At 43.3% G+C, this 24,994-nt stretch overlaps 2 protein-coding genes across 6 annotated transcripts in view; one reads left to right on the top strand and one right to left on the bottom strand.

The window, feature by feature from the left end:
• FARS2 (phenylalanyl-tRNA synthetase 2, mitochondrial) overlaps positions 1-9,652 on the bottom strand; it is a 14,124-nt gene extending 4,472 nt beyond the window's left edge. Inside the window, exons 1-5 of one of the 4 annotated variants that reach the window (XM_085890143.1) lie at positions 9,526-9,652; positions 7,963-8,494; positions 4,493-4,821; positions 2,524-2,689; positions 2,277-2,408 (exon numbers count right to left, since the gene is read on the bottom strand). In XM_085890143.1, coding sequence (XP_085746269.1) covers positions 2,277-2,408; positions 2,524-2,689; positions 4,493-4,821; positions 7,963-8,482 — 1,147 coding nt within the window. In that variant the 5' untranslated portion in view covers positions 8,483-8,494; positions 9,526-9,652. Of the gene's footprint in view, positions 1-2,276; positions 2,409-2,523; positions 2,690-4,492; positions 4,822-5,743; positions 6,026-6,081; positions 6,441-7,962; positions 8,495-9,460 lie in introns of those variants that run through there. The other 3 variants (XM_085890142.1, XM_085890145.1, XM_085890144.1) reach the window with 3 other exon arrangements.
• Positions 9,653-9,874: 222 nt separating this feature from the next.
• The window catches only part of LYRM4 (LYR motif containing 4), a 28,948-nt gene continuing 13,828 nt past the window's right edge, over positions 9,875-24,994 (top strand). Inside the window, exons 1-3 of one of the 2 annotated variants that reach the window (XM_085890167.1) lie at positions 9,875-10,162; positions 10,452-10,572; positions 22,130-22,154. In XM_085890167.1, the coding sequence (XP_085746293.1) occupies positions 10,077-10,162; positions 10,452-10,572; positions 22,130-22,135 (213 nt within the window). In that variant the 5' untranslated portion in view covers positions 9,875-10,076 and the 3' untranslated portion in view covers positions 22,136-22,154. Of the gene's footprint in view, positions 10,163-10,451; positions 10,573-22,129; positions 22,155-24,994 lie in introns of those variants that run through there. The other variant, XM_085890166.1, reaches the window with a different exon arrangement.

The raw sequence follows: 24,994 nt of genomic DNA on the forward strand, positions 1-24,994 counted from the left end.
AAAATATTCTCTCTGATAACTGCCCTACCCCCCACCTCTCTCTCTCTCTCTCTGGACATATCTGGAAGATCATTATGTCTAGACGGTGGTTATCTCCATATGTGTCTGGATGGTGGTTATGTCTGGGCGGGGTTTGTCTCCGGACGTGTCCGGGTGGGAGTTTGTCTCTGGACGTGTCCAGGTGGTGTTTATGTCCGGACGGGAGTTTGTTTCTGGACGTGTCCAAGCAGTGTTTGTCTTTGGACAGCTTGGCTCCGGATGCGTCCGGGCGGTGTTTGTCTCCAGACGCGTCCGGGTGGTGTTTATGTCTGGTCGGGAGTTTGTCTCCAGACGCGTATCTCCATATGTGTCTGGACAGTGGTTATGTTAGGGCGAGGTTTATCTCCAGACATGTCTGGATGGCATTTATCTCAGGACATGTCCGGATAGGAGTTTGTCTCCGGACATATCCGGATGGGAATTTGTCTCCGGACATGTCTGGGCGGTGTTTGTCTCCGGACAGCTTGGCTCCAGACGTGTCCAGGCGGTGCTTTTCTCTGGACTGTGTTTATCCCCGGACATGTCCGGGCGGTGTTTGTCTCTGGGTGGTATTTTTAGTATGACCGGTATAAATGGATGTCAGACATTACTTTGTTTCCATCTTCGCTGTTCCTCAATGCAGCATCATTTTGATGAGATATTATGAATCATAATTAACGCTCCACCACACGTCTGCCTTCCCTTTCTCCCCCCCCTTCCCTCACTCTCCCTCCTTCCTCCACCCCTCCTCACTCCTCTCTTTTTTCCCCTCCATCTCCTCACTCTTTCCCCCCCCCTCCCTCTCTCTTTCCCCCTCCATCTCTTCACTCTTCTCCCACCCCTAATCTCTCCCCTCTTCCCCCCCCCATCTTATTTTTCCCGTCAGTAATTTGACAGGTGGTATTTGCTTGTAGATAATTAACTAATAAAGAAAGAATGAATATATAATTCACCAATAAAAAAAAGAAAAAAAGAACAGATAAATTAACGAGCAAAGAAAGAAAGAATAGACAATTAACTAATAAGGAAAGAAAGAACAAATATAGAAAGAAAGAAAGAAAGAAAGGATACAGAAATTAACCAATAAAGAAAGAAAGAATAAACAAACAAGGAGAAAAAAAAATAAAATGTCATAGCCCCAGTGGTTTTAGTAATTTTGTTGTACGGAGTTAAAGGGCTGGCCAATATCTACAAGATTTATGTGTATGCACAGCTGACCTGGGTGGTCATGTGAGTTGGAAGAACATTTGTGACATTTGCCAAGTTTGAACATCGGACAATGCATGTTCAAGAAATGGTTGGGGACATGTGTAAGTAACAAAATGTCCACCAGACGGCCGTCTTGGATCTGATCTCAAAATAAAATGACATACATATGTAAGCCATCATTAAATATGTGTGCCAAGTTTGAACAACATCGGTAAATGCATGTCTGAGAAATGGTTGAGTACGTACGTGTTCAATACCCGTTTTGTTTTTTTTTTCAACTAAAATTACCGCCAGTCGGCCATCTTTGATCAGATCGGTGCAAGTGTTTGCCATCGTGCACTGTACTTGTGCCAAGTTTGAACAAAATTGGATCATGTTTGTACGAGAAATGGTTGGGGACACATTTAAGTAACGGAATGGCTGCCAGTCGGCTTCTTGGATCTGATCTTGAAAGACAATGACGAGCATATGTCAGCCATCATTCATCATCTGTGTGCCATGTTTGAACAAAATTGGTCCATACATGTCCGAGATATGGCTGCGGACGGACGAGACCCAATCCACAAGCCCCCATTTCAGATTGTGTTACGAGGACTAATTAACTAATATAGAAAGAAGGAAATAATAGATAAATTGACTAGTGAATAAAAAAGAAAGAAAGAAAGAAAAAAAATGTATTAACAGATAAAGAAAGAATGAATTGCTAAATTAACTAATAAAGAAACAAATACGGAGTACAGTATATAATTCACCAATAAAAAAAAGAATGAATGAATAGATAAATTAACTCGCAAAGAAAGAATGGCTAAGTTAAGTAAGAAAGAAAGAGAAGATAAGTTAAGTAATAAATAAATAATAAATAAAAGAACTAATTAAAAAAAACAGAAAGAATATAAATATAACAAAGAAAGAACAGATAAATTAACTATTAAATTTAGAAACTAAATACTGCCAGCTCTGTGTGTCCGAGAAGAACAAGACGACTCTGCATTCCCAGGCTGTGGGTTCAATGGTATGAGGCTATGGGTGCACAAGATGGGGAAAACTACCGGCATGCAGGATCTTCTGCTCGGTAACACCACAGCCGAGTACCTCAAGCCAGGCATTGTCGAACTTTATCTCGAGCTCAAAGGACGGGTGGGTGAACGGGAAGGTGCACGGTACCCAGCGGGTCTCTACGGCTTACGGTGGAGCAAAGAAGAAGAGGCAGAGTGGAATAATAATCCCGTACAATGTTTGAACACGAACGACTCATTTAAACCACATGAAGGAAATTCAAAGGGAATCGAGACTCACAGGTCCCAAAGAGGAAGTGTACGAGTCCTTTGAGCGTGTGCTGCAGATTACTGGCTACAAGGTGGGCCGCCTCCAGCGAATGGCTCTCTTGCTTTGACGGTGTCCGCGTCCCGGCCTCAAACAGGTCAAGCCCCGCAGGACCTGAACCCGTGACGCTCGCAAATAGCTAAGTTAGGTTAGTGAGTGCAGGAAGAAGAGTGAAAAAAGCAGGGATTCAACATTTTAAATTTTCAACAGGTTATCTCATATTAAACAATGAAAAAAGACGTAAAATCTCACAGCTCCCATTGTTTCAGTAATTTTACTGTATGGAGTTAAAGGACGAGCCCATATTTATTTACAACTTAAATGGCCGCCAGTATACCAGTCGGCCATCTTTGATCAGGTCACAAAATAAAGCGAGGGGCACGTGTATGCCACCGTGTACTGTGCTTGTGCCAAGTTTGAACAAAATCGGACCACGCATGTCTGAGAAATGGTTGGGGACACATTTAAGTTACAAAATGGCCACCAGTCGACCATCTTGGATCTGATCTTGAAAAAAAAACGACGTGCACATGTGTTCCGTTATGTCTTGTGTTTGTGCCAAGTACAAATAAAACTGGAACAAACATGCCCAAGATTTGGTTGCGGACGCACGCGCACACACACACACACACACACACACACACACACACACACACACACACACACACACACACACACACACACACACACACACACACACACACACACACGTAAGCAAGCAAACACAAATCAAGACCAAATCGATAAGCCCTCGTTTCGGACTAAGTCCAATGGGGGCTAATAAAGTTCACTGTTAAAATAAACACGGGTCGCCACTCCGACACAGGATACCAGCAAGCTGGCACTCATTTTGCCGACCTCAGAAGGATGACAGGCAGAGTCAACCCCACCTGGTATTAATTCAACAGCTCAGTGGGATTTGAACTCAGGATCCAAGGATCCCAAGCCCACCACTCTACCCATTAAGCCAACACCAGGTTTATACGTGACCTATGACGTCATAATTATTAAAATATTCCACATGAGTCGTCGCACCAATGGTGAAAGTTTCGTCTCAATCCGACAAGCGGTTGCGGAGAAAAACACGAAAGTTCTGTGCGGACAAACAGACAGACAAACAAATCCAAATGCAATACCCTTTCCGAATAATATTAATAACAAGAAGAAGGAGCTGATACTCTAGGTTCCCCACATTTTGGGTGGTATGAGGAATAGAGGAGGAGGAGATTGGGACCATACTCTGTGCAGAGCGTTGGTGCTACCTAAGCAGTCTCCTTGGCTATTGGGCACAATCCTGGACGGATCGCCACTCCAACGCAGGACACCAGCATGCTGGCACTCATTTTGCCGACCTCAGAAGGATGACAGGTCGAGTTAACCCCACCTGGTATTAATTAAACAACTGAGCGGGATTCGAACCCAGGACCCTCGGATCCAAAGCCCGCCCCCCTAACCATTAAGCCAACACCAGGTATATGAGGAATAGACCTGTATAATATGAAAGCTAAATATTGGACGGATTTTGAAACATCACGTATACAAGCCAAGTTACCTCAATGGTTGCTATGGAAACACAATTCAGCCAATCACACCCGTGACCTCATCAGGTTGAGACAATATCACGAGGAATCGATACCTGCAAGATGCAAGCTAAATGGTTCAACGGTTTTTGAGATATATCACACGCACAAAAGTACGTGGACAGATGATCGGTCGGTCAGGCAGAGCTCATTTTAACGTCCTCATCTCCGATCGACCTTGTCGGAGGGATGGGCAACAACAATAATCATAAAAAAGAGAATTTCAAATTCTCCCGTTGTATTTACTGGACATATTGCAGCTGCAAGTGTTGAGCACATGGAGCAGTAAACGCATGTGGAGTTATCCAGAATAGCTATTTGTGTGAGCCGTCAATCATTTGATGTATTTACCAGATGCTCACCTGCTGAGATGAGAAAAGCCTCATGCCCTCTACTTGGTGGAACACTGGAAAGTGCGACCTGTCTACAGTGTCTCTGCGGTACACGTCCCCGATGAAGAGGAAGGCGTCGAGGCCGGTCGACACGAGCTCGCGCTGGTGCGCCGATGTGTGCGCACGCAGCATGTGTTTCGCGTTCACGTAATAACTTTCACCGTGGTGTCGGCTCGGGTGGTCAGGTGGTACGAGCAGGCTGTCGAAGTTTTGCTGTGTCGTTACCACCGGCAAGATGGTGTCATGTACCGAGAACAACGGTTTGTGGCAGCGCCCGATGAACTCTCGGTAGAAATAATCTTGGAGAGGATGTGGAAGAGAGGTTAAAGTTAATGTTATCATTTGTCATGGCTGATATGATTGGAAATGACTGATATGATGTAACACCTGACATTATTGGATCATGACTATTATGATTATAACACCTGATATGATTGGATAATGATATACGATATAAAACCATGCATGGTGTTGGCTTAATGGTTGGGGTGGTGGGCTTGGGATCCTTCGGTCCTGAGTTCAAATCCCGCTTCACGGTTGAATCAGTACTAGTTGGGGTTGACTCGGCCTGTCATCCTTCCGAGGTCGGCAAAATGAGTACCGGCTTGCTGGGATGATCGAGCCATTTGAGGATCCCGCGTCGGAGTAACGACCCGTCCAGCATTGTGCCCAATAGCCCAAATGCCCAATGTACAGAGCGTCGGTGCTGCCGAAGCAGTCTGGGCTGTTGGGCACAATCCTGGACGGGTCGTTACTCCGACGCGGGATCCTCAAATGGCTCGATCATCCCAGCAAGCCGGTACTCATTTTACCGACCTCGGAAGGATGACAGGCCGAGTCAACCCCAACTGGTATTGATTCAACGGCCGAACGGGATTTGAACTCAGGACCCTAACATGCATTAGAATCAAACTTCAACCGTACGGTTCATGTTATTCTTCACCCGCTGTTTATATTTTTGTATTTTAGTTGTGGTTTTTAGCCCCAATTTTAAGAATCCATTTTAAACCGATTCAATGTTGACATGTGTATAAATAAGCACGACGACTGACAATGTGCCAAGTATTAGTTGACGAGAGTTTGCGACATATTGCTGCAGTGCTTCGCCCTAACTTCGCCCGACCATCTATCCATCATTAGTTACATTTTTCCCTCAATCAATTTCCTTATGAGGCGCACGAGTCCATCGCAAGCACAATGTGCCCCGACTGAGATACGTACACAGTACAAGGTCTTCGCTGCTCACTGTCGTGGAGTATTCCTCACCACTTTTGGTTGGTGCTTCAGAGTCCCACCTGGCATGACCAGATCCATTGTTCTTGCTCATTGTAGACAGGATGGTGTTCATTCACTTGAATTCTGCCACAGCTTTTGCAGGTAAATTGTCATCAACTGAGATACTCCGTGGCCCGTTGTCTTTCTCTATTACGTTATAGTCAGCCTCACCTCTCCTGATTGTGGAACACGCTTCCTGGCACAGCCCAGCCTTCTTTCTTGCTTTATACTTTCGAAATGAATGAATAAATAAATAAAAATCATCCAAAAACAAGGTTTCTAACCTGAGGATTCTGGAATTCGCCCTCCGTCGCAGCAAGTCATGGAACCCCGAGTCTTTTGCTCCGACGAAGGACTGGAAACTGAAAACTCAGCTTCGCTTTGCTTCCCACGGTACTGAGCACACCTTTGTCAACCTTCACTTGAAAAAAAAAAAACCGAATCGCTTGTAATAATCCGAGGCTATCTCGAAACAAGCGTCAGCCCCTTTTAAAACCTTTGGTAAACACCGCGTATCATCATGCAGGTGGAGGGTTTCATGCCTGTCGTCTCTTCCTCTATCCTTTCCTGAAACCATTTGATTGGCAAATTTCCTGATAAAAGAATCCACAAAGAACGGATCTGAAAGTTCTGAAACTTTCAATGTACGTCCTCTTTAATCTGTTTCACACCACCACGACGTGCGTTTCACACCACCCCATGCGTCGATTAGAGCGCGGTGGCGTTTCGCTCAAAGCTGCAGTCAAGCGCATCAAGGGATCATATCTGTTCTGGAAACTGTGGCCGACATTGCTCTCACCTAATGAGTCCCATTGATAGGCTCCTTCCGAGGACTAGTCTTCTCACATGTATGATGCAATCTCTCAGCTTTGCAGCTACCGAACATGCTCAGGAAGATCGCGGTTTTTCCAATGAAGGAAGCGTCAGTTGCAAAACAAGGGAACTGGAAGAGCAAGGCGCTGGTTTCGTGGAACCTTTGACTTGAGCGATGAAAACAAAATCCATCAATAACTCGAAACTGTTCTCTTGTTCACCTTTTGTTTCACTCACCTTCTTATTGGTTTCACTCGCTGCAAATGTCAACCGTCTCAACCTTATCACTCTGGAATGATGGTTAAACTAACCCAACTACCAATTTCATTGGTCATCCGCTCGAAGAGGTGTAGTCTCTTGAAGTTCTAGGCCTCACCATCAGCCATGACCTTTCCTGAGCCGACCACAGAAAAGCTGAACCCCAAAGGCAGCCGCAGACTCGGCATTCTCGGTCGATCCAAGTTTGTCCTTGAAAGATCAGAGCTACTCATAGTTGCAGAGGTCTTTGGCCATATCTCAATGGAGAACTGCTCCCCATTATGGGCTAGCACTTCAGCATCATGTCTCAACCTGATTGTGTGGAATTTGAAGTTATAAATTTTATCGACAAATCCTGCAAAGAGGTTGAAACACAAGGACTGTTGCTCTTACATCACAGACAGGTCAGTAGCCTCTGTTTTTAACCACCCATACCCTGGTCGAGCTCCCTCTTCTCTCACGCGTTATTGTACGCGTTCTTCGAGCAACCCTCTCCTGGTGAAACTTCCTAAACCCAGGCTTACCACACACACCTCAACTTCATTGTTCCTTGCTTGTCCCATTTGTGGAATTGCTCTGCAGAGACCGTCCAGTCGCACTCGACTCCTCAAGGGTTCAAACAGCGATGCACCATTATCCCATGTAATCCCTCCACATTATATTTTCTTCCATTAAACCCACCCCAACATTCTTACTGGTTTCTGCCCCTCCCACTACCCATCCCTTCCTCTTTTTCCCACTAGATCCTTCCCTTGGTTGTTTTCTCCAGCCGTGGCCCCACTGTCGGGTTGTTGTCCCTTTTGCCTTCCATCACCTCACTCTTCTATGGACCTCAATGTCAAGTATAAAAATAAAAACATCAACCTCGCCATATAAAGCGGATATAATTTAAGAAGTGAAAACATCGAATTGTTTGCCAATAAAATGCAGAAAAGAAGACGAGCTCAGTTTGAGCAAACCGTGCTTGGTGTCACAAACAACCCTGTCTTCGAAGGACAAACAAAACAAGTAAAATGATAACCTGATGACAACAGCACTACAGGCTCAGCCATCTCGCTAGCCGTCTGTGTAAGTAACAACGGGTCTACACCGACCTTTTATCCTCTCCTTTAGAAGCCATAGTGGGTGGTGCTTTTGGTTGTGCAGATTCCGGCCCAGTTTGTCCACCACCGTAGCGGGGATATTTGTCCATTCATCTTGCACGTACGTTTGTCCAAACAGCTCCAACGTGTTCACATGTTTTTGTCGCTCCTCATTCCCCTCCTCCGACTCACTCGTCTGTTTGACCCCGTCGCCTCTCGAAGTCGTTCCACCTTCCACTACCAACGGAGACCTTTCTTCAATCCTCGTCCCCAGGAACCTCCTGCAGCTACTGAAGACTTGAGGCAGAGCACCAGAACATTGGGAGACCCCTGATATGTAGGTAGGAGTACAGCCTCTTTGCATTCGCAGCCTCAACTCTTTGTAGTTGGTGTTTGCGGAACATGACATGGGCCTATCTATCCTAACGTTTCTCTTCCTCCAAGCATTTCCCAGCCAATGCCGTGCGATCATCCTGGCATGCTGCTCGTCGCTGCCAGTCATGCGCAGGCAGTTCCACAAAGCACATCTCATGGTGTCGTGGAGCTGCAAAACAGCCAAAGACCCAATGATCAGTTTAAAGGAAGAATTACACTACACATTCGACCCAAACAAAGTCATGTCATGCAACATTATATCAACCAAATCACAAACGTCTCCCTAAAATATCTAATTTGGTGTCTGTCTGTCTGTCTGACCACGATACATTCAGTCATCACTTATCCAATCTCATCCAAACTTAACAGGAGGCCTAAGGGTCACACAACGAAGGTTGTACCGACTTAATTAGCCCCCCTCCGCAAGGGCGTGTTTCACCTTGCGTGAAGTCCGTGTTGAGGTGTATATCGGTGTTAACATAGCCAATGGTGGCGTTCTTCCAAGGTGGCTTCTAATAAAAGTAATAACACTCATGATAATAGCAAAATATTAATGTTATTACAAAACAATACCTATCTATAATTCCAGCAATGTCTGTCTGTCTGTCTGTCTATCTGTGACCGCTGTTTCTCTACAACCGCTGGTCCGATCTAATTGAAACTTGCCAGGTATATTGCTGTGGACCTGAGGATGTGCCTTTTCAAGGTTTGATATTAATCGGACAAGTGGTTCCCAAGTTATGACCATTTATTTACCAAACCAATGACAGGACACGGTGCTATGACGTCACATTTTTTTTTTTTTTTGCACGTACGGGCACGTACGAGTTAATACTAATACTGGTTCATACTATCCCCGCCCAAAGGGGGTTTTTCACCTCCAAGGACGGCGTGCTCCACAATGCCGCACCTCTACCTCTGTGGAATCCGAATGGCGGTTTATTGGTGATTCTAATTGCCAGAGTCGAACCAAGGCAGGAACCAATGGGTTCAATCTTCAACGTTCAAACCAAGTCGAAGTCTGTCCCCCCTTTAATTCCTCAGGGCTGGTCTCGGGCCGCCAATCCGTCACAGAGCATTGAAGGTTGATCGTTTCACGGCGGAAATGTGTTTGAATAAAATAAAAAGAACTTACGATGACATTTCGGGAATCCTTATGGAGATTATAAACCCGATATGAACAATAAACAGATCCTTTACCCGGAAAGAGATCCAGCGGGTAACAACTCGGGAGGCGTGTTCGGGTATAAAATATTAATAATGAAAATAGTTTAACACATTAGTAACGTATATGTATATATTTTTTAATTTAGATTTTCATATTCATATTGATAAATACTTATAAGCAGATTAAAAAAAAAAAAGATAAAAAGTTGTAACCAAGGCAACAAGAAGTGTGGTTGTTGTTTAATGGACATTAAGGTCCTTCTGACCAATATCGACTTTTGGAGTTGATTTCTATGTTCATCGTTCATCAAAAACTACCGTGTCATTCAAAACAAATATCTGACGATGCCATGAAGGATTTAACGAGAAACAGACAACATCAAGGGGAAACAGAATTGGCCCACATCCTCAACGTCACAACGTGGTCTTCGAGGGGTGGCCAAGCGGCTTAAGCACTCAAGCAAGCACAACCCAGTTATATAAAATATAATAAAATATGGGGTGTGCGAAACAGTACGCGTCATAAAACGTAATATTTGTGGGTGAAGCGGTGTATAAGCGTCGCGTCGTTCTGATGGCGCGTCATGGCGGCCTCCAGCAAGTTGCGCGTGCTGACCCTCTACCGTGCTTTACTACGGGAAGGCCGCAAGTTCCCGAGTTACAACTACAGGTAGCGATGGTAACCCGTTCTCCCTCTCGCTCGCACACCCCGACGGCGCACAGTGCACTCGACATTTTAAACCGTTTCCCTGTTTTCTTTGCAACAACAACACACTAACCATGGTCGTCACGAGATTTGTCTGCGCAATCAAATCGGCAACCACAGCGGCTGGAGACGCCCTTTGACCCCTCTGAGGGGTCTCCACTCGCTGGCCGACCCGCGAGGATCGCGTGAGGATTTCCTTGTGGTCGTGTGAGGATAATTGTATATTATGTGATTGTATCGTTGTGTACAACAGGGAGTATGCTGTGAGGCGAGTCCGCGATGCCTTTCGGGAGCACGCCGGTGAGACGGACCCCGATGAGATCCACAAGCTCCTCCAGAAGGCCGAGGATTCCCTTGAAGTGCTTCGTCGACAGGTCAGCTGATGTCGCTTGGTATTACACAAGATTATTATTGTGTCACTCGTTAGTACTGTTGCTGTATTTAACGGTGTTGTTATAACATTCACCTTACCTGACATCACATACCACTACTACTACTACTACTACTACTACCTGCAGTACAACGTATTTCATCTATCTATAATTCCAGCAATCTGTGTGTGTGTGTGTGTGTGTGTGACAGCTGTTTCTCCACAACGCTGGTCCAATCTAATTGAAACTTGCCAGGTATATTGCCGGGGACCTGAGTATGTGCCTTTTCAAGGTTTGATATTAATCGGACAAGTGGTTCCCAAGTTATGGCCATTTACTTACCAAACCAATGACAGGACACGTTGCTGCGCAGGCGTGGCCGATGGGGAAAGAGCGCCTTAGTTACCAATGACAGGACACGTTGCTTGGCGTTTTGCACCCACAGTATCTATCTTCTATCTATCTATAATTCCAGCAATCTCTGTTTGTTTGCCTTTCAAAAGGTTTGAATTTAATCGGACAAGTGGTTCCCAAGTTATGGCCAAGTTAGAGCGCGTTCCCAATTACGGGTTACAACGTACGGACTTCCGGATAGTGATGACTTGCTGTATTCTAATAATTTCTCGATTTCTTTTGCGCATTTATAGATAAACACAATGCCCCAATCCAGTGTCGCTTATGAGAGCGAAGGAACGGCCTGTGTGGTTGTTTGAAAGTTTTTTTTTTGTTGTTGCACGTACGGCCACACACTAGTGTGATCAATTATTCCAACCTCCTGCGGTCGAGGTCGTCCCTGCCTGGGTTTGCATCTCGATCCAGTTCTGAACTGTCGCCCTGGTGTTTCTCAGGCTTCCGTGGATTGGATGTTAAACTGGGTATCTTGTTTACTGACGTTGGTTGGTGGGCCTACTGTTTGTTGTTGTTCACAAAGAGGAGGAGAATTGTCACCGGCATCCTGAACACATTGGTAATTCCTGCTCTAACCTACAGGGGGCACTGCATCTGTGGCATGCCGCGTTCCGAGCAGTGATGCGATTGCAACCAGCAGCCACGTGCTGGATACAAGATGATGATGATGGGTTCAGCCGGATAAAGTCTTTGATGCAAGTCTTTCATGAACCAGTTGGCCAAGCCCGACATTGGACTGATGCTCGGTTGGGCAGGAATTTAAAAATTTGTTCAGGGTGTTGGTTATAATACCTACTTTTCATGAAGGACAGCGTGGGGTCTTTAACGTCCAAGTTATGCATGCTCGGATTGCTCGCAAAGGGGACAGCCAACATCACGTCCATCTGAGGCTTGGTGAACTTTGTGATGCAGCCCACGAACCGTCAATCTCGTTCTGCAAGTAGTGTCCGTTTTGGGACACTGCAAGTAGCAATGATGTGAGGCAGGGAGCCAACACAGAGGGGAGAGCAGTGCTCCATCAAGCTGTAGATGAAAGCCTTGCAGGTGGATACGAGCTCAGGTGTGCCAATGAAGCACTTTACATGACTGGGTCATTCCATGTCAAATCATCAAAGAATCTGCCGTCATCTCTCAGATTTTTGTAAAACTTTGGGAACCAATTGGGACCCATGAAAAACGGCAAGAACTCCAATTTTTTTGCTAACAGCCTCTTAATTAGTCAGATACAGACTAACGAACTTTGGACTAATTAGCACGACGTCACGAATTCAAATGGCCATATCTCTAAAAGTATAAAACCAAGAGAGCTGGTTTTGATGTCATTTTAAAGGTATTTTCATGCCCTATGAATTTGTCTGGGCAACATTTTCCTACCTCCAACCACAAAAAAAAGTTATCACAAAATATAAACTTCAATCGTGAATCCCCCAAAAATGTATCCTTCAAATTTCCTCAAATTTATCCCAGAGGTACCTTATGATGTCAAGAAGCTTCCACATATATTTTGTGATGGGCACTCCAATAGTTTCTGAGATATGAGCAATAATGTACATGTACGTATGGAATATAGGTTCGAAAATCAGCATTTGTATTGTATTATACAATCAATAAGTGAGTTCAAGTACACAGTGTTCAGTAACCGAACTTAGGCTTTCAATTTCCTCTTCAATGCAGCAACAGCAGCACTTGTTTCTTCCCCTCAGGCCCAGTTGAAAATGAAAGTATATGATACTTCAAAGCAATTGATGGTCGTTCCCTGTGTCCCCTGTCATGGCTAGGTTAGAATGATTGTATAATACATTACAAATGCTGATTTTCGAACCTATATGCCATACGTACATGTACATTATTGCTCATATCTCAGAAACTATTGGAGTGCCCATCACAAAATTTATGTGGAAGCTTCTTGACATCATAAGGTACCTCTGGGATAAATTTGAGGAAATTTGAAGGATACATTTTTGGGGGATTCACGATTGAAGTTTATATTTTGTGATAACTTTTTTGTGGTTGGAGGTAGGAAAATGTTGCCCAGACAAATTCATAGGGCATGAAAATACCTTTAAAATGACACCAAAACCAGCTCTCTAAGTGTTATACGTTTAGAGATATGGCCATTTGAATTCGCGACGTCGTGCTAATTAGTCCAAAGTTCGTTAGTCTGTATCTCACTAATTAAGAGACTGTTAGCAAAAAAAATTAACTTTTGCCATTTTTCATGGGTCCCAATTGGTTCCCAAAGTTTTACAAAAATCTGAGAGATGACGGCAGATTCTTTGATGATTTGACATGGAATGACCCGACTGAGGATGCCCAGCCGGCGTCTGGCTTTTGAGGCCAACTTTGAAATATGGCTAGCCCAAAAGTAGTTGGGAGGGTTTGGGGAATGATCCTTTCAGGGGGTGGGGTGGGGGGGGTGATATATATATATATATATATATATATATATATATATATATATATATATATATATATATATATATATAGAAACAAGCCCGGAGGTGATGATGGTTCGTGGGCATTATTGAACAATGCCACGATAGGTACAATTGAGTTAACGGAAGCTTTTGAGAAAGCCCTACCGTAAAAACCTATCTCTTCCGTCAAAATTGACCAAATCGAATCAGATTTTTTTTATATGTTGTACTTATGGACATTACGCACGGGTTCTAGGAAATGAAATAGCGAGAAAAAAATCGAGAAAAAAATAAAAAATAAAATAAAAAGACAACTCGACCATGATATCTAGCTTGTGTCCAAGTTTCATCAAGATTGCATCAAACGTCATGGAGCTATGCTCTGGAGAGAGTCACAGACAGACAGACAGACACACAAACACAACAAAAATAGTGGTCACTGCTGGCGCCCGTGAACCAATATTTATCAGGATTGAAATATATATTTTAAGTGTTTTATCAGTTTGTGGTTTTTGTCCCTGGTCTGAGGAGAGGGGAGAGGCTGCAACCTGTCTGTCTGTCTGAAGGATGAGGGATGTCATGGCAGAGAGTGGAGTCATCAGCAAATGGATAAAGAGGATTTTCCAGAGAGTCAGAGAGATCATTGATGAAGATCAGGAATATGACTGGGCCAAGAACACTGCCTTGAGCCATTCCAGCCTTGACGGTGAGAGATGAAAGGGTTCCGTTGAGAGCCACACATTGGCTACGAGAGTAGAGGAAGTCAGTAAGCAATGTGTGGAGTTTGTCTTGGATTGGATACCAAAAGTATGAGATATCTCCAGAGAGATAGCCCTGATCTCATGACTGATATTGAGGGCCTCCAATCATTATTGGGTGAGTAGAAGTGGCATGTCCAAGGTGTCGTGACCACATATTAATCCGAATTGATATTCTGAAACGAGACTTTTGGAGAAAATGAATGATTTCATGTCGAGCACAATGATGGATTACATTACCTTGCTAATGATTGGAAGTAAGCTAATTGGTTTGCAGTTAAGGAGATCCCTTTTTTCACTTTTTTACATAATGCTGTGGTATTGGCTGATTTTCCATCAAATGAAAGGTGACCTCAGACAAACGACAGGGTGGAAAAGACAGAGAGAGGATGTGCAAGAACAGCAGAGCAGGTTTTCAGGACATGTGAGCTGGTACCATCTGGTCTAGTTGCAGAATCGGTCGATTTCACGAATTTAAGATGTTGTGTTACCTTCCCTGTGTCTTATTGGACGATCGGGTGTATCTGTGTCCTTTCTCATTATTGAGGTTAAACCAGCAGGTGCAGGGGCAGGCAAAACTGGAAGGGGGGAAAGTTGTTTCCTTGAAAGATCCCACATCATGTCATCACTCCTGGTATTTTGAGCTTTCCTTTTGAGTGGTTTTTCCAGAGCTCCATTGCTTTCTCCATCAGTTTGATTATTTAAGGGTTGATATTGTACAATTGCATGCATTTTATCATCCATGAATGTGGAACAATATCAGAAGCTTTTTTTTTTTGTTGTCTACCCCAAGCTGTGGTATGGCCTTGTTTACTCGTCGGTAGTATTGTTCCTTAGCATCCTCTATTGCATCCCTTCTGTTCTGCCTCCCGGCTTCCTTGTGTTAGGTGGTCGTGCATCGTTTCTGTGATGATTCCCGTCTGAAGTTTGTATGTTGTTGACAGGTTATTGGTCAGTATTTGTGAGGTAGTTGGGTTACTTCAAATTTTGGGATGAGGAATGTTACCTTCTGTGAGACGCTCATCCATTACCTTTTTCCTCTTGTATAAGTTAATTGAATGTTCAAGTGTAATGATTGAGGAGAGCATCGTGTTACTTTAGACGTAAGTTTGGAATTCCATCTGGTCCAAGGTTTGTAAAGTTTGTAATTTTTGCAAGTTTATTTTATTTATTTATTTTTCTTCATCAAATATCACTCGGGGAATATTTTTATATCATCAAATATCTTTCTCGGCGGCGGCGGGGAGGTGTACGAGGGTTGTGTTTTCACCCCTGTCTGTTTGTCTGTCTGTGAGAAGGATATCTCAAAAAGTCGTGGACGGATTTGGACAAAATTTTTGTGGGCAGGTTGGGTAGGTGACGAGAACAAGCCGATTAGATTTTGGTTCGTGGCTGGATCCATATCTGGCCTACCAGTGGTATACAAAATGTAAACTGTTCAGCCGAGTGGAGGTGTATGCTCCACCGAGTGCCGTTCTACTTTGCTTTTGTTTCCGTTTTTCACGGTGTAATCTTTTTGGGTTATTTTCATTCATGTGGTTTTGTTAGTTACTTCTGCCACCAAAGGTGGATGGAGGTTATGTTTTCACGTCTGTCTGTCTGTCTGTCTTTAAGTAGGATATCTCACACAGTTATAGATGGATTTGGACGAAACTTGGTAGGCAGGTTGTGTGTCAGACAAGACCAATTGTTTTGATTTTGGTGAAGATCTGTGTCTGGATCTGAGAAAAAAATTTTCAGTGATTCTTCACCATTGAGAGATTAGCCCAAGAATGTGACACACACACACACACACACACACACACACACACACACACACACACACACACACACACACACACACACACACACACACACACACACACACACACACACACACACACACACACACACACACACAAGCATTTAAAGGCCATTTTCCCCGCTAAAGCAGGGGTTAGCCTTGCGGGCCCCATGACAATCTTCTCCACTTTACCCTGTTTTGTGCATCTCCCCTTCTTAATCCCCTTGCCCACATTTCCTCTTCCACCACATTTAGCCAAGTTTTTCTCGGTCTTCCCCGTCCTCTACTTCCGACTACACTCATTTCCAACACTCCTCTCACCCAGTCACTTTCATCCTTCCTCAACACATGACCCAACCATCTCAACCTGTTTCTCTTCACAACCTCCATCACAGACTCTATTCCCATCATCTTCCGCAAGTCATCATTTCTCTTCCTCTCTCTCAACGATACTCCACACATCCACCGAACCATTCGCATTTCCACCCTTTCCAGCCTTTTTTGCTGCTCCATGTTCAGTACCCATGTCTCACTCCCATAAATCATCGTACTCCTCACACATGTAGCATACACCTTTCCCTTCAGCTTCAACGACACTCCCCTCTTTGTCAGCACGCCACTCAGTTCCCGAAACTTCTTCCATGCACATCTCACTCGAGCAACCGTCGAAGAGTCTGATCCACCTTCTCCATTCGGCATGTCTCCGAGATAGCAAAATGTTTTCACCCCTTCCAGCTTCACACCATCTCCAAGATCCAACTCAACAATTCCTTCATCTGCTGCTCCCTCGATGCACACCTTACACTTGAATGTAGCTGCCACACTGGTTAATGACCCTCTCACCCCACTACATTTTCGATGAACCCATTCAGCACTTTCATTGTACACTGAATGGAGTTCACTCCGACACCCTTCCTGCACACAGCACACGGCCACTTCCCAGTCCTTTCCACCTCACCACATGCTTTACCACTTGCCATCACCTTCGTCTTTCCGATATTCACCTTCAAACCTTTTGCCTCCATACATTCCTTCCACTTGTTCATCTTCTCCTTCAGTCCATCCATACTCTCTGCAATCAACACCAGATCATCTGCATACAGCAGCTCCCACGGTAAACCCTCCTTTACCCTCCGAGCCAGCACCTCCATCACAACTACAAATAGAAGTGGACTTAGTACCGACCCCTGGTGCACTCCTACCCTCACCTCAAACTCACCACTGTTCCCATCCTTCGTCCTTACAGCTGTGCGTGCTCTCTCGTACATGGCCATCACTACTCTGATCAACCATTCCTCCACTCCTAACTTCCTCAATGCCCATGCCATTACTTCACGTGGGACCCTATCAAATGCTTTCTCTAGATCAACAAACCCAAAAAACAACTTCTTCCTCTGCTCCATGTACTTCTCCTGCAACTGCCTTACAATAAAAATTGCGTCTGTCGTTCCTCTTTCTAGCATAAATCCAAACTGCATTTCGTCAATCTTTACCTTCTTCCTTATCCTCTTCTCCAACACCCTTTCCAATACCTTCATTCCATGCTCCAATAACTTTATTGCTCTATAGGAGCCACAGTCCAGAGGGTCACCTTTCCCCTTGTACAGAGGGACGAGGGTACTCAGTTCCCAATCCACTGGAATGCGGCCTTCTTTCACCACCAGATTACAGATCTCTGTCATTCTCTTCACACCCCAACTTCCCGCTGCCTTCAACATATCTCCCACAACTCCCGTCGGCCCTCCTGCTTTTCTACTCTTCATTGCTCTTATAACTTCCTCAACTTCCTTCTCAGTTATCCTCTCTGCTGGTCCTAAAACTGGGTTACTCTCGATGTTTCTATCCCATTCATTTTCTACATTCAACAGCCTTTCCATATATCTCTTCCATCTTCCTTTAATTCCATCTGAATCCACAACAATTTGTCCCACTTCATCCTTCAAGCAACTCACCCCCGTCACATCAAATCTCTCTCTCGCTATCTGCTTTGCAATCCTGAATACCGCTCTCTTACCCTCCTCCGAATCCAAGCGTTCTCCAAACATTTTCCAATGGGCCTCCTGCGCCTTTGCAACCTCTTTCTTTGCAGCCTTCTTGGCTTCCTTATAACTTTCATGTGCAGCCTCTTCTTCCACCGTATCCTTTGCCTTTTGCCATTCCTTGAACTTCTTCCTCTTCTCTTCAATCGTCTTTCCAACTTCATCATCCCACCACCATGTTTCCGAGTGCCTCGGTGGTCCTTTTGTCCATCCACATACCTCACCAACGGCTCCCAATAGACTATCTTTCATTGACATCCAACCACTTTCAAGCTCAACCACATCATCTTCAACCATACTCAGCCTCTCTCTTAATGCTTCCTTCACTGTCGCCTCTTTCAACCTCCACACCTTCATCCTCGGTTGGTACTTCACCCGCCGAATTTTCCGCGCACCTTTCACCCTTATATCGCAGACAACCAGGTGGTGCTGCGAAACAGTCTCCTCCCCTGGGATCACCTTTGTGTCCCGGAGGTTTCCCTATCTCGCTGACGCACCATCAGGTAGTCAATGGTTGTCGTCAACCCACCTGACGTGTATGTAATAAGCTTATTATTCGCTTTCTGGAATTGAGTATTACAGAGCAACAAATCAGCTCCATCAGCAAACTCCAAGATCCTTTCACCTTCTCCATTTCTCACACCATATCCATAACCCCCATGGACTCCCTCAAAACCGTCTGGACTCCTTGCCACATGTCCATTCAAGTCTCCTCCAACCACAACAACTTCCTTATCTTTCACATTTTCCATCAACTTCTTCATCGCACACCAGAACATGTTCTTCTCTTCATCGCTTCGACCGACCTGCGGGGCATATCCCGAGATGACGTTCACCAAGAGATTTCCGATCACAATTCTCACCATCATCAACCTTTCACTCACTCTAGTCACACTCACTACACTGTCTACAAACTCCTCAGAAAACATTACACCAACACCATGCACGCCTTCCGGGCACCCTTGCCACATAAACTTGTACTTCTGCCCCTGCCTTCCCTTCACCATCAGAGGAAGTCCCAAGGACATTATCGTCGTTGACATTAGGAAGCAGAGTAATGCCCTGGAAAGTTCTGTCTGCGATACGTTGATAGGTTTGCACAATTTCACGGGAAGTGATACCACCAGTGCATTCCATGGTAAGGGCAAAACAAGGCCATTCGACTTGATGATGAAGGGTCCTCATCTCATCACCTGTATCGGGAGCATTGGTCGAGAATTCACACTAGATCAGAATATCATTCACAACCTGGAACAATTCGTCTGCGCCATGTACAATCAGCCGACCATGAAGAGTGTGGATGAGGCTCGCTACAAGCTATTCTGCAGCCAGTCGCTGGGAGAACAGAAGTTGCCGCCTACAAGCGATGCTCTGATGCTGCATTGCAAAAGAGTGAACTATCAGTCTGCGATCCACCACCACGTGACTGAGAGGTTTATAGAAGCCCCTTCTCCTACATTTTACTGATGGATGGAATGCAATGGAGCACTGATTGTTCACTGGCTGAACAAACCACCAGCGCCGAAGGAACTGTTAGAGGTGACGAAATGTAATTGCAAGAAGACGAAATGTGAGACCAACCAGTGTTCTTGCCGGTCAAAAGGACTGTCCTGCACAGTGCTGTGGGTGTCAAAACTGCGCCAACGATGAACAGACCCGTGCAGAAATGGAACTTATGGATGATGAAAGCAGAACTGACGATTCCGACGACGAATTGTGAATGCGGGTGTCACACTGCTTTTGCTGTGGTAATCTACTACACAGTAGTATTCAGATTGGTTAGTATGTAATGGTGGACTTGAGTTTTGTAATAGCAGCAGTCAAGAGCCTAGTTCAGCAACCGCTTCAGAGCAAGAAATACTGGAGTTCTTAGACAGTAATCTTCTTGTGGTGGTTCTACTTTTCATCAATCAGGCTGAGTCACGCAGTGTCTTTGTCTTTGATTTAATCCGTAATAGCCAATATAACTGTCTTTAATAGTCAATGTAACTACCTTTAATAGCCAGTGTGGCTGCCTTTTAAGCAAAAAGTCACCTTGGTCAACCCGAAGGCCTGTCTGGTTGGTCCAGACGTTTTCGGCCGGTAAAAATATATAACTGCTTCGGTTTACGACCTTTAATAAAAGTGAATAGGGCTCTGTATAAACATATTGTATCATTTTAAGACCTCACAAGAGTTTTCTTTGACCTACATATCAGTCTCTCCTTGATTCTTCATTTCTGTGTCAAAATCGTGCTTTAACGTTCGGTGTATCTTTAATTGCCAAAAATGACCAACTGTGTCACATCCTCGATGTGGAAACAAGTGGATTTTGACTCGGCGTCTAAAATTCTTTAAGTATGCGAAATTTCATTCAGATTGGTGATCTGCACAATGAAAATCATTTTCTGAAGGTAATAAATAGCGAGTACCTCCACATGGTCTAATATATATATATATATATATATATATATGCCAAGTTTCAGGAAGTTTCGATGAAAACTGTAGGCTGTGAAACAAAAAAGTCCACAAGAACAACAATGTGAGTAAGACTTAGAGATCCTCCATGAGGATCATAACAGCTAAAAATGTCAAAAAATAGGAATGACGTCATAAAAATTTATATGACGTCATAGTGATGCATCATATGTGCGGTAATTCATCTCTGCTAATGCCCTGTTCGATTCTGGTAATACAGTTTATATACGTACACACGCATGAAATACATAAAAACGACAAACACAAAGATTTACCTGTAAGCAGAGTTCTTTGAAAGAGGAATTCAAGTGGGAAATTTATCAAAAATATATCGAGGAACAGGGACACAAAATGTTGGTCTATACTTTATGCTTTCACAGCCAGATCATGGCAAACACCTGGTCAGATGGACCTGATTGTTTTTTTTATATGTATCGATGTCAAAGTGAGGGGTAGATTTTATTAAATGATTGCACAAAAAGGTTAAAACGATATCCTGTAAAAATAAAATTGCACATTTTCAGTGGATGAGACACTTCCCGAGGCACCGACTGCACGGCACCGCAGGGACCAACACAGGCTGAAACGTACGTCTGCTAATCAATGTTCCACTGAGGGCACGGGGACTTTTACAGAAACGAACAACCAAGCAGCTTGGAGAGTGCTCACCAAGTGGCTTAAGCATTCAAGCAAGCACTGCAACGAAACGGTCGATAAGAAACGGCTAGTTTGGCATGCGATTACCAACACATTAAACATACACCTTCCGGAGACACCCGAAATGTCAAATATGTCTGAATTGGACAAATTGGGTGGCGTTGACCTCCCAAAATAGGTATTTGCTCTTCTCCAAAACTACACACAATTTTTAAGAAACTTGACCACAACGTTCTTCACCCATGATGTACCAAAGTTTATCGACCACATCAAAATCTGCACTCATTAAGGGGGTCTATGGGGGGGGGGAGTTTGACCCCCCAAAATAGGTATTTGCTCTCTTCTCCAAAACTACACACAATTTCGATGAAACTTGACCAAAACCTTCATCACCCTTGGTGTACCAAAGTTTGTTCATGGCATTACAAAAAAAATTCAGGGTTTATGGGGGTCTAAGGAGGATTTGAGTGACTGTTGCTCCTGATCCAGGTGAGCTTCAGGACGGGCGTTCCTATTTTTTGTTTTTTATTTTTATATTTATCATCAATAATAATAAATTTCACACCAAATTATTTGATAAACGAGAAGCTTTTCCATCCACATTATACGAATGTCTTTCTTAAACAGCAACATTCCCAAGAAGCTATTCTATGGTATGGTTGCAGGTGAAATAATTAGGATTGTGAGAGCAACATTACACAACATTGAACTTTTCAGTCGATCAAAACAGATAGTCAGACGTTTACTTCCACAGCACTGAACTTATGAATAGATTAAGACAATTAGACTAACACGAGGAGCGACAGTTAATAGATGAAAACAAGTTTTCGTTAAAATCATAAAACGACATCAAATGTAATTGGTAAAATACAATATAAATAGTAGAAATATTATAAATGAGATATTTATGTAAATACTGTACAATTTATGTTTATCTATATATACATACATACATATAGAGTGTCAATAAAAGGTTAACCACTTCAAATGACCTTTGTCTTTGTACTTTTAGTGATTACCTTAATTTTTTTGGTTTTTCAGAAATGATCATTGATCTTTGGAGAAGTCATTCAAACATAACCAACGTATTCTATGGAAAAAAAATGGCGAACATCGAACACCTCAACTATAAGCACATTAACGCACAGAGTTTCATTTCTCCATGATTTGGTTTTCATTTTCTGAGTTCATTTTTTGTTTTACGACTCAATGTTTTGGTTAATAAAGTTTTGAAGTGGTTAACCTTATCTTGACACACCCAGTATATATATATATATATATATATATATATATATATATATATATATATATATATATATATATATATATATATATATATATATATATATATGTGTGTGTATTTTAAACCATTTTCATTGGTTGCTAGGAGACCCAGTGTAGCATTTTCAAAGTCCATTAGAAATAACATTTTCATCCAGAGGTGAGTGGTGGTCGTGTTATATTGAAGGTAAAATGTGCAAGATTTAATATGTTATCATATTATATGATGGAATGTGTGATGGGAGTTGTAACAATGTGATAATTATTGCATTAAATCCTTCAGCGAGTAAAGTTTCATTGGATGCAACTGAGGTTGTGGATTGACTGATGTAGGTAATCTACGGATGTCAATCCGTGACCGAGGTTGTGGTTCCACCGTTTGAAGAACTTCTGACCTGGGTTGGGAGGATTGAAACCTCGAGGAAGAACAGTGCCCAGCTGATGATCCTTGCAGTTGGGAAATCGATTGATTGCTTACAGATTAAGGTCGTTACTTTAGGTGAGGGAACTATGTTTTGAGGTTTACAATTTAAATGAAGTTGAATCTAGGTTGTTGTGAAATTAACTTCATTTACAGCGATCCTTAAAATTATATGATGTTGTTGTAGCCATACCGACCAGTCTGAGAATGAGCGAATCAACTGGCCACGGCCGCCAGCTGGGTTTGACGCCCCAAACCAGGGTTACAGGCCTCAAGTCTTGATATCTCATCAAAGGGCATGAAGCTGACCAAGGGTTACATGCTCACACGGTGTGCCAGTCAGATGTATCACCGAGCAGCTGGTTATGATGCACCGTACGTTGTTTTACTAAGCGCTCGTCGCTTTTACCCAATAATGTACCTTAAGGACATTGATCGTGAAAACTCAACCACTCGTACAGCAGGAATGGAGGCCAGGCAGGAGGAACACTTCATGGATTGTTATCCATATATTTCTAAAACTCTCATCTTGAATATATGTATGTTTGTATGTTCCTGAAATACAGCCAAAACGGTACATGATAGCGCAAAATTTTTAGTGCCACCTCACTCACCAATCGCCTCTGGTGTGAAGTATCAAGTTTCGTTAGAATCGGGCAACGAAAAAAATTATTAAAAAATCAATTCCTGATTCAGTCAAGTACTCTTGGGGAGAATTTGATCTATGCAAACAACCTCAGCGGTATAGTTCGCTGGAACTATCTTTTCTTTTTTTTTCTTGAAATGATTTTTTTTAAAATCTCAAACATTTAGTATAGACAAAGAACGATTTCTTTTTAAGCATAAAATAAACATCGCCATTTTGATGTAATACTTCCGTGTTCAATTCCAGCTGTGTGTGTGTGTGTGTGTGTGTGTGTGTGTGTGTGTGTGTGTGTGTGTGTGTGTGTGTGTGTGTGTGTGTGTGTGTGTGTGTGTGTGTGTGTGTGTGTGTGACCGCTGTTTCTCGAAGACCACTGGTCCGATCTAATTGAAACTTGCCAGGTATATTGCTGGGGCCCTGTGGATGAGCCTTTTCAAGGTTTGATATTAATCGGACAAGTGCTTCCCAAGTTCTGGCCATTTACTTACCAACCAATGAAAGGACACGTCGCTGTGTAGGCCGGTGCGCGGCCGGCCAGCGATGACGTCATGTGCCGTGCCGGTTACGATGGGGATCGGTGCCTTAGTTACCGTGGCGTAGGAGTGGCAATGGTCAATGGCAGCGAATGTCATGGCAAGCAAAGACAGGGAGGTAAACTTGATTTTAATTTTGATTTCAATTAACTCTGTGTGTGTAAGTATCACAGCAGTTGTTATTTCAATGCAAGCGATAATTCGTGGAATGGATGGGAACATTCCGTACGGGCACGCACCACTTCCGGATAGTGATGACTTACTGTATTCTAATAATTTCTCGATTTCTTATGCGCATTTATAGATAAACACAATGGCCCAATCCAGTCGTCGTTTACGAGAGCGAAGGAACGGCCTGTGTGGTTGTTTGAAAGTTTTTTGGGGTTTTTTTTTTGCATGTACGTTTTTATTTTTATTTTTTTCTCTCTTATCTTCTCTTTGTGTTTTTCCTTGCGATGACATTGGGAAAAGGCAAAATTCGTTGGCACTAATTGTATAATTGGCCATTAAAACTAAATTGTGAATAATCGTAACTGCGATATGCGAACTTCCGGACAGTGAGGACTTGACTTCCGGACTTCCGGACTTCCGGATAGTGACAACTTATTGTATTGTTTCTGGATTTTTTTTTTTCTCGATTTATCGACTTACTGTATTCTTTCTTTCTTGATTTCTGTACTTTCTCGATTTCTTTCTTGATTTTCTTAAACACAATTTCCCAGTCCAGTCGTTGTTCACGACAGCGAAGGAACGGCCTGTGTGTTGTTTGAAAGTTTTATTTTTTTTAAAAATTTTTGGTTTGCACATATGGTCACGCACGTACGGGCACGTGAGAGCGAAGGAACGGCCTGTGTGTTTGTTTCTGGCAAGCGATTTTAAAGTTGTTTTTTTTTTTTTTTTTTTTTCGTTTTTTTTGCACGTACGGGCACGCACATATGGGCACATACTAGTTAATATATAAAATTGTGTTTAGAAGATTACGCACAATAATTTCTTCGACTTTCTTTTCTCTGTTTTTTTTTTTTTCT

Source organism: Eptatretus burgeri, chromosome 7 (genome assembly GCF_056783735.1).
Source record: "Eptatretus burgeri isolate ZD-2024b chromosome 7, Ebu_testis_v1, whole genome shotgun sequence".
Classification (NCBI taxonomy): domain Eukaryota; kingdom Metazoa; phylum Chordata; class Myxini; order Myxiniformes; family Myxinidae; genus Eptatretus; species Eptatretus burgeri.